The sequence below is a fragment of the Ambystoma mexicanum genome, chromosome 1p (assembly GCF_040938575.1).
Source record: "Ambystoma mexicanum isolate Mex_15411 chromosome 1p, UKY_AmexF1_1, whole genome shotgun sequence".
Taxonomy (NCBI): Eukaryota; Metazoa; Chordata; class Amphibia; order Caudata; family Ambystomatidae; genus Ambystoma; species Ambystoma mexicanum.
Genome location: NC_090921.1, coordinates 512,478,327 through 512,494,761, shown reverse-complemented (window position 1 = coordinate 512,494,761; position 16,435 = coordinate 512,478,327). Strand labels below are relative to the sequence as shown.

The 16,435-nt window shown below is 46.2% G+C and overlaps 1 protein-coding gene across 1 annotated transcript in view; it reads left to right on the top strand.

The window, feature by feature from the left end:
• The window catches only part of EBI3 (Epstein-Barr virus induced 3), a 117,823-nt gene that overhangs the window by 26,507 nt on the left and 74,881 nt on the right, over positions 1-16,435 (top strand). The window contains exon 2 of the mRNA XM_069649385.1: positions 11,171-11,416. Within this exon, the coding sequence (XP_069505486.1) occupies positions 11,171-11,416 (246 nt within the window). The remainder of the gene's footprint in view (positions 1-11,170; positions 11,417-16,435) is intronic.

Genomic DNA, 16,435 nt, shown 5'->3' with positions numbered 1-16,435 from the left:
TGACTCGAAACTTACCGTTCGTGCAGTAAACGACGGACAGCAGTCCTCTGAAGTCAAGAGGCCTGCGCTACCTATCCAGTGAAGAAACTGGTTACAGCACCCTGCCCCGAGGCAGATGGAGAGCTCGGCATTCACTTACCTAAGGTGAGAGCGTTAACCTTTGGGGGTCTACAGGAGAGGAGAAGAGGAAAGAGATAGGGACACCCCAATAACCCCAGTTCATTAACCCCATATTTTCTATCTGCAGACATCTTACTCTACACGTCAGGCATACAGTGCACAGAGGTCCAGCCCAAAGAGCCAACCGGGTGCTACACATCACCTTTGAAGATACGGTAGTCGCCCAGTCAAGACCGGCGCCTCTGCGAGAATCAGGTGAGCGTTACAGTCCTGCAAGGAGACCAGCTCCCTCCCCATTCCCATTTGAGCCCCCATAGGGCTCAATGGGAATGGGGAAGGGTTTTTTTGGTTTTTTTGAATGAGGAATTACCGGGTCCTCCAATGTTGGAATGAAGTGGCTTATGCAGATGAAGGGTGAAAACCCGAAACTGCTCAGGTGGTCCATTAGCCTGCAAGGGCTAGACTTCACCATAGAGCACAGACCAGGGAAGAGTCACGATAATGCAGATGGCCTTTCCAGAAGGTATGTTGACCGGCTGGATGAGGGTGTCTATCTCGTGGGAGATCAGGCACCCTAACCTCAGTCTGGAGGGGCGACTGTGATGCTGGAAATGCATCGGAGGGACAGGGCCTCCGTATCCTTGTCCTTTACTGCTTTTTATTGTGCGTTCTTTCGTGTTTTCCGCGCAGGAGTTCATGTGGGACTCCTGGCGGTGCAGCTCCCTCTTTTGGTTTGGTGAACAGACCCATTGGATACCCTTATGGCACCCATGGGTGGGGGTACCACTGTGCCCCTAGTGTATGTTTTTGGGCACCTGTGTGTGGCCAACAGAGCAGAGTACGGGCTGGTGGTGCTGAAATGAATGGTGCCCTGCGCGTCCTCCATTTTGGGATGCCCAGGTCCTGTCATTGGAATCGGTAGATTCCTGATGGAGACAAGATGACCCCTGTGGCCTCTTGACTTCCATCGCTTGTTACCTTGATCTTCCCGAAGTCCCGGGAAGCCCTGACTCTGTCCCTTCCCCCTGACTGGCTGTTGGGTGGAAGTTCCATATATCGTAGTGTGGGGAAGTGCTGACCAGACTTGCTGGAGCCTTCTCAATGACCGTATGTTCTGGGTACACCTGTGGGTGGGACCTGGGTGAATGGAGTGTGTGACGAATACGCATTCTGTGTTGTGGGTGTCTTGTATCTGGTGGTTGACACAATGACTGAGACAGCCTTGCCCAAAACCGGTATGAATGCAGTATGGAGTGTTGAATGGCTCGGTACTTGTCCCAATAAACATAACTTGTTGTGAGTGTCTGGAGAGAAGTGAATGGCCTGAATGCGGCGTATGCCTGATTGGCTGCCTGCATGAATGCCCTTAGTCGTGATTGGATGCTTGAGTATGACCCAGCAGAATGAATGAGAGATCAACAGTATATCTCACTGCTAGGAATCCTTTTCAGAAGCTGAAGTCCACTACGACGAGTAACTGGAGTAATTGAAGCTTGACCTTGAAGCCCTGCTGGACGAGAAGAATTGCTGTTGCTCTCCTTCACAATCTGAAAGCTGCTGTGTCTCCAAGGACTGACCCAGAGAGGACCTGATAAGGTGCCCTCTTCCTGAGCTATGAGGGACCATTATGCACCAGCTGATCTTTGCCAAAGCTCCCTGGTAGACAGACCTTCGACAGGCTGCCGACCCGAGAAGGGGACCGCCGCGGAATCACAAGGAGAGGCGCCCAGACTGTTGTCCGCCACTGTCGACGACCGCCGTCGCCGACTGGAGCCGCCATGCTCCCGTTTGCCTAAGAACTTTCGAATCCAAGGACGCTCTCGTCCGCATCGTCACTGCTGTATCCTGCTGGAGAAGGCCTGACCGTCAACGCGCTGAGGAGCATCCACCGGTGGGTTTCCTGCCACCCAAAGACCACAGAGATGCCGACGACTCAACGCCCTTGCTGGGCCACAGTTCTTCAAACTCTATGCGGTCCAGAACTATCGATACCGAGGTGCCCCGCATGCCTCTTCCTTGTAGGACTTTTACGCTTCCCCATCAACGAGCACCGCTAAGAACGAAGCTGCCACTTCACCGTTGTATCTCAACCTGTTCTCCGTCAGACATTCGATGACCCGTGACTCCTGCCTTAAAGGGAGGGCACTCAAGAAGGGCCATCGATTCCCTGACGAGGAACGCTACAACGCCAGGTACTTTGGGTTTGCAGAACTATTGGGAAGTCTAGTGTGAACAATATATGGACTGGGCTTGTATCCTTATCCTACAGGTTGCCCAGGTGGGGGGATCTCCACACAGAGCTGTGTTTAACGGTAGTGACCAGCATTCTGCCAATTGTTCAACCATCTTGCTTTCCTTCCTCTCGCTACTGCTGGTTTCCTCTTTATTGATCTGTGTGACATTTTGACCGTATAGTTGATGCACTTTAATGAGATCTAATAATCGTTGTGGTACCACTTTAGAGCTGTATATATTTACCATTGTTGATTTTTCAAGTACACAGTGCATTATCGTGATATTGTATAAAACTTTTGAATATTAATTATATAAAGACTGTGTTTTAACCGATAGAGTGTGCGGACATTCCTTTGTGGGTGCTTGGGGACTAGATTGTACTTAAGAACCAGCCTGCATCACCTCCTGAGAAGCTAGGCCTTGATTGCTCGACCACGTACCAATAATAGAGAATTTTGGCTGGGGTCCTCTGTGTCTCTCCTCTACCATATAGAGAGCGGAAGTACAGACACCCCCCTCTGGGTCTTTACAGTTACCGACCCTTTCTTAACACTGTTCTTATTCGTACTAGTTCCTTCAGTTACTTTAATTGGGCTTTCTCACGCTGTTAATGATATGTGACACTCGCTCTCAAGCGCACCGGTAACCCACTCGCTCTCTCAGGGCTTACCAAGCAGTTCTGGTGTTACTCGCATCCTTCCGTCTTCCTCGCTTTCGGTTCGCTGACTGGGGGTGCATCCTGTTAGCCGTTTGACTCCTGCTTTACCTTCCTTTGCTTCCGACGACTCCAGCTGCCTATAGCAATAAAGCAGTGAGCTTCTCTTGGCCCGGTCTCTCTGCATGACGTTCTCGTCAGCCTCTGTTCTGCCTTCCACAGTGTGCTGGCCTCCGGCATGCCAAACAACATAAGGCATGCCTCTCCCTTGTATTCTGTTCTGTGTGAGTTTTAAACTTCCTGGCATTAGTTAGCACTTTACAAAGACTAGTATGCAGCGCTTGCTTACCACATCTGGTCATCCTCATTGTTCCATCCCTTATTCTTGTCTCAGTACTAAAAAACAGGAGGAAAGGTAAATAAGGTTGTCGGTCAAGAAAAATTGAGGATTCTTTATCTGTGTCACAATAAGCCATACAAGCATTTTGCAAAGGCACATGGGTGTCATTAAGAATTACATCTGAAGGTTTATTTTGATTCAGTGTTTTACTGCCTCTCTGGAGTTTGTCCACCCCTACGTGGTCCTGCCGCAAATAGCCACCCCCAGGGTCAAACTCAGGTAGCTTCTGTCTTTCCCTGCCCATGTAAGAGAAGGTTCCCTCCAGAGAATCAGTGGCGATGTTGCTAGATTCGTCACACCCTGAATCAAAAACATGCCTTTTAATAGTAGAACTCTTATTCAGGGGGATTTGCATCTGACAGGACATTCAAGGATACAATGATTAATGTTCTCAATTATAGAATTCAGCGATAAATTGCTACCATTACTTAAAGAAGAAAAGACAAACCCTGAGCAACTCATATGATAATGGACTATCTTGATGTTTTTATGATTCCATTTAATTCTATAAGGACTTCCTTTGGGAAGCCCCTATATTGCATCCAACTTTGTAAATCAATTAGTAATTGTAAAGTTGCATGATTACTGAGAATAATGTCGACAATAGATAAATTAATACATGTCTCGAACAGTACTTTTGAAATGAATATAAGATCTATTGAGACTATCCTCTCCAAGTAAAATGGTTTGCAAGATCTCCACTAATGTTCCTATTTGTTTTGACTAGGCCCGAAAGATGCATCAGCTACAACAAAGCTATGCCTCTAGTCAGTGCAGACGACTTATATTGATTTTCAAGCAAACTTTTAAGCAAATGATCCTCTTCTATACACAGACAATTAAAGTCACTCCCTATTATAATATTGTTGGAATTGAACTATTCAGGCCAACTGTGCAAAATGTTAGAGACTGTATCTAAATAAAGGTCTTGTAGAACTTTAAGTGGATTCCAGTAGGTGGAAATCACCAAAAGTTCACTCGAAATTCCCCTAAAAGCTTTTTGACTAAAAAGCTTTATGGCTAAAAAATGCGGGGTGTCGTCAGATCACAGCGAGGATTCAAAAAACTATTTTATTATGGCCACAAGTAATCCTCCATACGGCGGACCTTAAGCCCTTTTCCTGCTTTATTGAGATAGACAGTAAAACCATCCAAGAAAGGCTTATCGCAGAGCCACACTTCCTGAAAAAGCGTGATTTCAAAGGACCTAAGGTCAATATTCGCATCAGATCTGGTAAGCAAATGGTTAAAACCCTGTGTGTTCCTCTAGAGAAAACTTGAAAACGTAGACTTTGTTGTTGACCTAGAACCCCTACTCATATAACTGCGGTTTGCCAGAGACGACGCCACCCATGTCCAAACTGCTTTATCCCAATGATCTGTGTTAGTATTCTGATCGTCAATCGTTATGGCACGCTTATCCATAAAATAATGGATTTTTTGGTAAATCCAGAGTAATTGCTTTTGGGATTCTTACGATGTCCCAGCTAATCTTAGGTTGTTGTGCTGTGCAGGCAAGTTTACCAGAAACACTAAAAACGCCCTACCCTAATGAAATGAAAAATTCCACTTAAAGAAGGATAGGTTTAAGAATATAATGTAGATAGGAGTGAGCATGCACTAAATCAGTTCGTAACTCATCCATAAAATAAATAACATTTATATCTTTGGAACAAATAAAATATTTCTCAATACCAGTATTTCATTAAACAATTCTAAAACAGCTTGGCGATTTAGAATAATAGTTCAACCACTTTTAAAAATACCCTCAATTGTTAAAACATTTTCGACCTCTCTAACCGTGCTGCATAGGACATTCATTTTAACATTAAATTCTGAGGGTTTATCAGAGACCACTTGACTTCCCAGTCCAAAGTTACGACCCACAGACTGTAACTCCATTGAGTTCTTCACAGACTGGTTCAAAGATGACGAATGGATATTTGACGAGAGGGAAAGATTACTTTTAGCCAGGGCAGTTGCCCTTTTTACTTCTAGGGTTTTGAATGACTTATAGTTAGCAACTGAAGTTAACAATTGATCATCTTCTAAACGTTGGTGACTATCGTGCTCAGAAACTAATGCCACTTCCGGACGCTTATTAGACTATAAAACGGGATGTGAGTCTGTTGTTGTCACCACCTCATCCATAAAAGTCGATAAGCAACTTAAATTAGTCAGCAGTAAGCTACAGTTAATGGTTTTGGTGCAATCATCTGGTACAAGCCGGTCCATTGTATGTACCGTTCCGGGAACAAACCCACTGCTCGTGGATTGGGCCTAGTTGTTTTGTGTTACCTTTGCCTCTTTTCTTATTATTCTGTGATGCCTCATTTGGTTTCAAAGAGGTACTTTTGTTAGCTGCAGAAGTCTCATTGATATCTTGATCCAGTACGCTAGCGCGCAATGTTCTTAAAAACGTTCTCGGACCGCTATTATTAAGTGGATGAGAATATTTGATGTTTTTAGACTTTTTGCAGGATGATTTTTCTTCTGAGAAGCTTTAGGAAAAAAGGATAGATTTTTGACTGGATGATTCGGACAGAAGTTTCCCAGAGATTATGGCCTCTTTGGAACTTTGACTCATCATATCAGCATTAGTTGAGGAATTAGAGATTACTGTGACCATTTCAGATGAAGACTCTTGTGAATGCTGCTGATCATTTCCTGTTAAATATTTGTTTCCACCATATGAGTAAATCTTTAGAATTCATTTTCAGTACATTACTTATATTTTCTGTGGGGCCGTGTCTCACTAGTGAAAATAGTGTTCATCCCCAAATTCCTGTACCTTTTTATAAATATCCCTATTCTATTATCACAGCAATTTCTAAAACGGATCCGGAGTGTAATACTTGACTTGGTGTGGGCGGGCAAGGTGGCAAGAGTGGCTTATTCCACACTCATACAACCTGTGAGAAGAGGCGGCCTGGCATTACCCAATCCGAAACGATATTACTGGGCCGCCCAAGCCCAAATCCTAGGGCACTGGTACGCTACAGACTTTGTCAGGCCCCATGTCCAGATCGAACGGGCACTGGCAACACCTTTTCTCCTCAGAACACTAGTTCTAGGTAATCTCCAGGTACCTCACAATATACTTAATATAATCCAGGTCACGCACTCCATCTGGAAAATGATCGCAATAAAGTGCAATGTCCAAACCAGGTTCTCTCCATTAATTCCAGGGAGATTCATAGCAGGGCTACCCCTAACCACAGAGAGAACATACCTGAACTGGACAGACAAACTGCAAATAAAAATACTCGAAGATCTCTTTATTGAAGGCACCTTTCTTACCCCACAACAAGCCAGGGAGAGAGGAGGAAGCAACGCCCTGGACCTATTCACATACTATAGACTCCTTCCACACACTACAAAACACTCTACCCACGTTTCCTCAACAGCCCCCGACATGGCAACTTCTTCACGGAGTAATCCAATCCCAAGGTAATGGAAGGCTAGTCTCGTAAATCTACAAGTGATTACTGAACGATACGGCGCCTACCCCCCAAACACCAAAAAAAGAGATGGGAAAGAACCCTACAAACCACAAGACGAGGACTGGTCGTATATCACCCAACAAACACAAAAAGTCTCATTAAATACACGATATAAACAAATTCACTTCAATTTTATCCACCAAATATACTGTACACCGGCGAAACGGCACAGACAACGGGCAGCGACCCCAGCAATATGCGACAGATGTAAAGCTCCAGAAGCAGACTTCCTCCATCTGGCATGGACGTGCCCAAAGATAGCGCTTTTCTGGGAACTTGTGCTGGAGAAAATATCTGCAATCACTGGAACCCGACTAGAGGCGGACCCGGTTCTGGCACTTTGGATCTCACTAAACACCTCCTGCCCCTCTTCCGTAAACTAACGGATCTACTGCTAGTCCTAGCAAGAAGAAGAATTGCAATACACTGGGGTAGAGGGCCATCTCCGAACCTCCAAGACTGGCTCAAAGACGTGACCTACAGCCAGGACGTGGAGACAAACTTTATAAAGACCCTGCCACTCCACACGAGACCACCAGACATCTGGGCCCCATAAATTGCATATCTGATTTCAACCGCTGACTCAAACTCAACGGGAAGCCCGTCCCCAAATCCCACACCTTAAAGACTCCAAATCTTCACATCCGTGGCAAGAGGAAAAAAAGGACTAAGCAGCTCCCGGAGGGAAAAGACAGTCAAGCGAATGGGAGGTGGTGCCGGGGGATGGAGGGAGGAGGGAGGGAGTCTTGAGGGCGGGGGGAGGTAACCTGTGCATTGAGTTTACTTGAGTTGCTATGTTGTAAAAACCAAAAATAAAAGTTTTTTAAAAAAATTATTTATATTTTCATATCATTTGACCAATGAGTTTAGGACGAGATTTAAGGCAAACAAGGAGGGCAATCCTAAATCTTGGGAATTAGATCCTTTACCCATTTCTCTATTGCCCATGGACTGAACGGAGTGCAATGTCAAATGAGTAGGATTGTATGAGAGGGCTGATGATTCAAAAATTGGAGAATTATGGCTGCCATCTGTACAGTTTTCAATGGCGAATTTAATAACAGCAATGATTCATTGAGAGGATCCGAAGATAAATCAGCCAGAGATAGATCCATCGTATTGGGCATGTCAGCAATGGGGCATTTGGTTTTGCCACACACCTTGGCTGATGGCACTGCTTCTGCTTAGCTGTCAGAGATCACCCTCGAGTCAAGAGCGATCGACCTTAGTTGATGACTCTCTTCCTCTGGTTTAAACAATTTGCTGTTTATAACAGCCTCCTTTCTGGGCTCGAAATTTGATGACGGCAGGTTCCTAATGAACTCTTAACTCATCATTATATGAGATGTAGAGTGACAGGCCACCTCTGTACAGAAGCCCACAGTAAATGGAGAGAAAGATATAGCAGGTTGATATAGTGAGGAAGGTGCTTTACTTCTTAGAGCATACATATTAAATGTACTGTTCAAATTGAAAAAGATTGAGATACACTCACTGCTTAAAAAATGTGGGTGTGATGAGGAAAGCCGAACCTACACACTGCACAACTGCTACAACTGCCTTTGTCGGTGCACTTCGCTGGCGCTTTGTGCTGCGGTAGGTTTATAAAGCCTCCTCCACTCATTAGTAGCTGCAGAAATGATAAAAGGAGTTGGAGTAGTCCATGCAGCATTTCCACACGCTAAGAGACAATATAACAAAAGTGCAGACTCTTCCAATAAATCTTGCGCATATAGGAACCGTAGCCAGAGCTGCTACAACTGCACTTGTCGGTGCACAGCTGATAATCATGAGTGATGATGAAGCGGCTCCATCCAGTGTTGCATCTTCATCTGTTCCTCCATGGACAATGCCCAAACTGTGCAGGCAGAACTTCCAGATATCAACCATGGCATATCATGTACACCATTCAGTGTGGTCCTCAGTGGGTCATGTGGGACGGATGGCTGGACATGTTCTTTGTGGTGTCTCGTGAGGATGAAGATGAAGCACAAACGTTTATGCTGCTCTGCATGGTGGGAAAGGAAATGCATCCGATTTCCAATACTCTATAACCAATTAACAAATCATACACAGCGGGCAAAGCTGTGTTGGAGGAACACTTTACACCCATTTCCATTGCGGACTATGAGAGGTGCCGCCTGGTAAAGGCACAACTCATCCAGGGACTATTCTCAATCAAATTGCACCCACAGGTCCTGAGAGAACCAGGAATATCCTCGAGGCACATACTGGAACTGGGAACCACAAACTAGCCAGTAAAAGGGCTGCCAGCATGTAAAATGCAATGAAACACATATTCATTGACGATGTCAGTGAATTAAAATTAGAATAAAAAGTCGACATGTGTAACTGGTGTGGAGTAACAGCATGACACACAGAATGTTGCAAGGGGTTGGAGGTGTAGTCACTGTGGCAAGCTCAATCCCTTTGTCAGGGCATGTCTGTTGTAGACAACCTTACAACATCTGAGATGCCACCAAGGTATACAGGCAATGAAAACCAGAGAAGCGCAAATTGACCAAGCTTCAAGTAGACAGGCAGAGAAATATTGGTGGCGGGCAAAGACATGTATTCCACATCACCGGTGCTGGGCACAAAATCGCTGTGTTGGCGTCAATCAAGGTGTATAGGCATTATTCAGGGGCAAAACATGCCAGTCCTAATGAGGCAAGCTTATCAGTCAATGTAATGTCCACAATACCTTTTCAGGCCCTATCCTTTCAACTGCAATTTATGCCAACAAGGATTTGTATTTATGCGTTTGGGGGCACAAGCAATCCCTATTGATGAGGTTTTCACAGCAAGAGACAGGGAAATGAAATCCCATTTTTTTGTGAGAAGGTTTAGTAAGGGTGCTCTCCACAGCTTTGACATGGCTGAAGACTTGAAAGTAGGCCATTTTGCTTTTGGGGTAAACCTAGAAGATGTGGCGAGTTTGCAGGAAAAACATAAGACGCTTTTTCAAGGAATTCATTGTTTAATAGGACTGCCAGTGAGGCCACATATAGAGTTGACAATGCAACCAGTGGCTCTTAAGCATTGCATGGTCCTGTTTCATCCATAGAAACAGGAGGAAAAAGAATTGAACAATCTTGAGAAAGAGGACATAATAGAAAGGATAACAGGTCCTACCGGGTGGGTGTCCCCATTGATGTGACCATGAAGACCAAACAACCAGATGGCATAAGCATATGCGTAGACATTCACCTTCCCAACAAGGCGATCAGAAGTGAGCGGCAGCATACACCCACTATAGAAGATTTGTGGCAGGTCTGAGTGGAGTGAAATGCTTCACGAAACTGGATGTGAGCGCTGGTTAGCACAAAGGCATTTTACACAAAGAATGAAACTTCATGAACATGTTTTTCACACACCTGGGTCTTTAAAGGTAGGAAAAACAGTTTTGGCATTTCATTAGCTGCCGATGCTTATCAGTGAACGATCTGCAGTGTGCTAGCAGGACTAATGGGGGTCATCAAGTTCAGTGATGACCTTCACACCAATTGGAAGAGGAACACATGCAGCCATCTTGCCAATATCCACATCAGGTTGCACTGTCAGGGCCTCACATTAAACAAGTCCACATGTGAATGTTTGAAGACCAGAATAGAATCATGTGGATACCTGTTCCAGGCATCTGGTGTGTCTTGCGATTCCAAAAAATGCCAGTGGGCTTCATGTCACAAAGTCACCTTCCATTCGACCAAAGTTGTGCAATGTTTTGGGAATGGTGACATTTTTGATCGATTCATCTCCAGAGTGGCCACTTTTTCAGATCATTGCATATCCTCACTAAGATAGATGTGTCGTATGTGTGGACAGCGATTAAAGAGAAAGCTTTCCATGACACCAAAGCTGTGCTAGCAGTCAATGCCATGGTGCATTTCTTTACCCTAATAGAGCCACTGAAATAATATATGACAGTCCATATTGGCATGGAGCTGTGCTGACACAGAAAACCTCAGCGGGGACATCCTGCCCATTGCTTATACAAGCAGGGTGCTAGCAGTGACTAAGCTAAATATTTCACATATAGAAAGACTTTTGACCACATTTATGTGTACGGGCAACTGTAGTTGAGGCACAGCAATGAAGCACCAATATGGACATTGTAACGACTGCCACCATTCAGCACAGCCTCTCTCTCTCTCTCTCTTTCTCTCTCTCTATGTTGCTTTCAGTTCAAAATCTGCTCTTTCTATTCCAGATCGTGGTGCCTCATAATGGACTTCATGTTCCCTTCTTGTGTTCTAGATCACCTTGATCTTCGTTATGGAAAGATTGGTGAAGATGTCCACTTGCGCTGCCTGGATCTTAGTCCCGAGGCTCAGGTGGAATGGCGAGTCAATGGCACAGTGATACCCAGGGATGGGCGGGATCTGAAGATAAACGGCGGACATCTCACCGTGCCAAGAGCCCATGCAGCTCAAGAGGGAGCGTACAGCTGTCACCGACCAAGCACCGGAGAGATGTTGGCACAGATGCACTTGGAACTGGGCTGTAAGGAAATATTGCAGATGTGGTCTGATTGTGAAGAGGGGACCTCTAATCCATTTTATGTATATGAAATTAATCCATACTGTACCATTTATGGGCCTACCTGTCGATTCCTCTGCCTAAGGACAGCATTGATCAATATTACATTTCTATGATAGAAACACAAGCAAGGAAAGAGCTGGTTTATTCACTGGTAGAGGCAGTGCAACATCTATTTCCTTATGTTCTTTAACTGCGGCACACATATCCCTCCATTAACCCTAAATGTCTATCGGTCTGTCTTTCCATTTATCTATCCGACATCTGTGTGTCGATCTGTCCGATGACCTGTTGATGTGTAGCTATCCATCTGTCCATCTAGCTTTATATCTTTATGCTAGTGAGAAGGGAATAGAACATCTTTGTTCTAATAGCAAGTTGGGAAATCTATAACTTGCGCTCCGGCTCCCCAGTGCTTGCTAAAATTGGCAAAAAGTTGTGTTGGCCAATCTTGTGTGTGATGAAAGCGATGGATGACTGTTGACTACACTTCTCGTTCTCTGAATCAATTTCTTGCAGGGGTTTCATATTTGAATAACGCATGTTATAATATAGTTTATTCACATAATTTAATCATATTTCATACACATACAGTATTCACTCCAACACTGTCGTTAACCACACATCTAAGCTCTAACATCAGGGACATCAATTCACCAAAATGCCATGGGTAGCAGAACTGGTATCACCCACCAATGACACCATAGTTGGGTGATATTGGTCCCTGATGATATCACCTGATGTGATGTCAGACACCTTTTGAAGACTTGTAAGAAGTCAAAACAACTTTATAAAACTTACAATAAATGCATAAATAGTTACTGAGGCACACAAAATACAATTTTAGTTTTCAATAATATTTTAACTAAAATGTTGCATTGATATTGCATGGGTGGGTTCATAATTTGACAGGGGTACACCCAGCAGAACTAATGTAGGCCAGGGGCACTGCCTTAATATACCAATATAGCTGCAAATGGCTAGTTACGGCCATATTATGGCAGTTATAGCCTCAAACATTAGGTATAGTAAGTATACGCTTAATGCAGCACGACCTTTGGAGGAACTGCCATAACATGCCAAGTGTACCTCTTGTATACAGAAAATGCTATCTGATGCCTGTTTCCCCTCACATGCCAGGTATGTCATCAGATGTAAGGTAAAGTCTGACATTTCCAGCTGCTGCCATAATATGCCAAATGCGGTCTCTATACTTCAGAAATGCCATGTAATGCCACCACATGCAAGAAGAAGCCTCACTTGTGCAGATGCTGCCATCGTATGCCAAATATATCTTCACAGGCTTCCGAAACGCCATGTACTTCCAGTTCATCCATTCTATGCATGGTAAAGTCAGATCATCCACAAACCCGAGGTCATACCATGAAATTACCTATAATGGATAAGATCAATGGAAAACTCCAACATACGCAAGAAAAAAGATCCTATACCTGAATAGAAACTAACTAAATAGCAGCAAGCAGTAATCAAGTTTCAAAGGGACATAGTCATTGCAAAAAACATTCCATGACTACTTGATTCATAGACATGCATTATTTATTATATGTGAAAGCGAACAATTTTGTCATAAAAGGTTAAATGCATACAATGGATTAAAATCTCCCAAACCACATATAAATGTTGCAATTGCTGCAAACATAACAAAAGAAATGTATACAGGGGTATAGTCTATCCTCCTTACGATAAACAAGACACTACACAAACCATAACGCCATATATATGTGTAAATAGCAAGTAAAAAGTGCAGATCATCACATTCTGTGAAAGGATGCAAAAAGTGGAACTGGCAATATATACAGTCCAGGCAATGAATACCATCAATGCTCATGTGCCATTTTTACAAAATGGCCTGGCGGCCAAAAACAGCTACGCCAGGAAGGCAAAACAGTTAGCACTGATGTAGTGTTGAATAGATGTTCGAGTTTCAGCTGTCAGGGTTAATTATTATTTTAATGTAACCCAGCCATCCTCAGGGCAAAAATCAGGAGAATAAAGCAGGTTCTGTAAGATGAACCAAAATGAGATGTTCATTAACTGCCACCCATGAAGACAAGGACAATAAACAAGTACTGTAAAAAAAAGACAAAACAATCCAAATGATCCATGCATTCTGACCTTCTTGTCAGAATTAAATGCAGCTATTTGTCAAAATCAATCTACGATCCAACAAGAAATCGATGACGGTAAACCTCACTTACCCTGTGAATACATCAGTGTCAGAGAAGAAAATGTGGAACTACGTCAAGTGAGTTGTACACCACCAGGCTACACAAATGTTACACGGGCACCATCCGGCTACGATTACCTGATTGCAAGCTTCTGATTATCTCAGTCCTGAAATGTGTCCTGTTAGAGTGGTAAAAAGAGAAAGTGCCTGTTAGCGCTACCTATACCCATCAAGACACTGACCCCCACTAACTCTACTTGCCCTTATTGTGGCGCCGCCCGATGACGGGCGCACGCGGCGGCGTGACGTATCACGCCGCCGCAGTTTGTATAAATAAAGGGGGCGTTCCCGGCCGCGGTGGAGCGACCGGGAAGCCCGAACTGGAAGGACTGGTGCCCGTGTGAGTCCTTGGGTGACAGGGCTTACGGGACCGCGTGGGGGCTCTGACCCGCCCCCAACAGTGGCGACGAGTGATGAGGGAGACCCGGGCCCGGCGGTGAAATTGTTTATTCCGAATTTTTGAATGGAAGCGGAACGAAGCATCGCTTCGCTTCATGCCGGGTCGCGGGACGCACACGCGGCCGGCGGCCATTTTGTCTTGTAGGCCGTGAAACTTCGCAAGGCTCCGGTTTGGAGCGTGAGTACATCACGGGCCTAATTTTTGGAAAAATTGGAAGTGGGAGTTATGACCTGCATGCCCATGCTGGTTTTGTGCATTTTTACACAATTTTGGGACTCTTATGTCGTGTGAAAGCCAGGAGAAGGACCAACATCACAGGGCCTGTATAGGCCCATCCAGTGCCTAGGCTCAATTTTTGGAACCCCCAGGCCTATATGGACTTTGACAAGGGGAATTCACTGCTTTTTCTTTGTCTCCTTCATCATCAAAGCGCTGTGGTTTCTTCGCTGGCTCCTTCATCATCAGGTTTGGCTGCATGTTGTGCCTCCATTGGTGCCCTGCCTAGAAACCTCCCTCAAGTTGGGTGCCTGGAGAGGAAGAAGTTTGAGTTGCGGCCCTCAGGACAGTAGGTAGGGGGTGCCTGTGCGCTCAAACCCATGGGTGACTCTGATGATTCGGACAGTGGTGGTGCAGCTGCGTCACGTCCCCGCGATCGTGGCCAGGCTGCTGCTCAACAACAGGCTGTCCTTCCACCGGTGATCCAGGCCCCTGCAGGACTGCTGCCTGGACAACCGGGGCTTCCCATTATGGCCCAAGCACGCGCACCTGCGGCCCATGCCGCCCTGCAGCCCATTCCTGAGTTCGATGCATCGGGCCCACCCTCGAGCATGGGGCCCCGATGGAGAAGATGGGTGAGTCGCCTCGACATGTATTTCAGGGCTGCTCAGGTGACGGATGACGACAGCCGGATTGCCACCATGCTATAGTCGGCCGGACCGGCAGTCCAGGAAATATTTGAATCACTTACTCCCATCAATAACTCCTACGATGCAGCGAAGGCGGCGCTCCTCGCGCATTTCCTCCCCCTTGCGAGCGTGGACTATGAGAGGTTCGTTATGCTTTCGGCTAAGCAGAAGGAAGAGGAAACACTGGACACTTTCTACGGTCGCTTACGCCGCCTCTCCCTCGGATGTGCATGGGGAGACGCAGACGACATGATGCGCACGATGCTGATCCAGGCATGCTCCTCTGGCAAGCTCAGGAGGCAGGTCCTGAGAGAGCCAGGCATCACGCTGCCCCGCATACTGGAGCTGGGCAGATGCCATGAGGTAGCGGAGGCCCGAGCCAGCAAGATGGAAGCAGGGTCTCGGTCGGGCAGGCCTGAGGAAGTGTGTGTGGTGTGGCGAGGTGGCCGAGGTGTGAGACGCCCAGGTGGAGGACCCCGAGACAGGGCAGGAAGGAGTGGGGAGTCGTGCCAGAAGTGCGGGTATGACCTCCCCCACATGACAGAGTGCCCTGCGGTCGGAAAAACCTGCGGGAGGTGTGGGCTGGCCGATCACTTCTCGCGGGTATGTCGTGCGGCCATGCCAGTGATGGTGCCGAGGGGTCAGGCACGGTTGTGGACTCTGCGCCAGAACCAACCGCCCAGTGTAGCCCAGGTGGAGCAGGGTGAGGTCGAGCCCCAGGCGGAAGGAGCTGAGGAGGAAGACGAAGAGAACGTTTTTTTTGTCTCCAGCGTAGAAACGCTCAAAAGGAAAAGCAGGAGACAGCCAAGATGTGTAGTGGAGATCAACCACTCCCCAGTCCCGGTGCTCGTGGACACTGGTGCTTCCGTCAATGTGATGGCCAGAGGACATTTTGACTCTCTCAAACCCCTCCCTGGTCTGGCCACACCGAGAGCCTGCATATTTGCATTTGGGGGCCAGGAACCGATACCGCTGGACGGTGCCTTTGTGGCTGACGTGGAACATGATGGCTCACACATTAAGGCTCGATTCTACGTGACCCCGGTGAGCAGTAATACCTTGCTCAGCTGTGCAGCTGCAGAGGCATTAGGGATCGTGAGCTTCGCCTACTCCGTCCACCTTGAGGATATACATGACCTCCTGGACAAGTACGCTGCCCACTTCAGCGGCATCGGAAAGATGACGGGGGAACCCATTCGACTACACATCGATGAGTCAGTGCAACCCATCGCACTGAAACACCGGCGAGTACCCTTTCACTTAAGGGGGCTGGTGGATAAGGAGCTGGACAATCTGGTGAGCCTGGATATCATCGAGAAAGTGGAAGGCCCAACCCCTTGGGTGTCCCCGATCGTGGTGGCCAGAAAGCCCAAGCAACCTGACTCAGTGCGCATATGCGTGGACATGAGGCTCCCGAACAAAGCGATCAG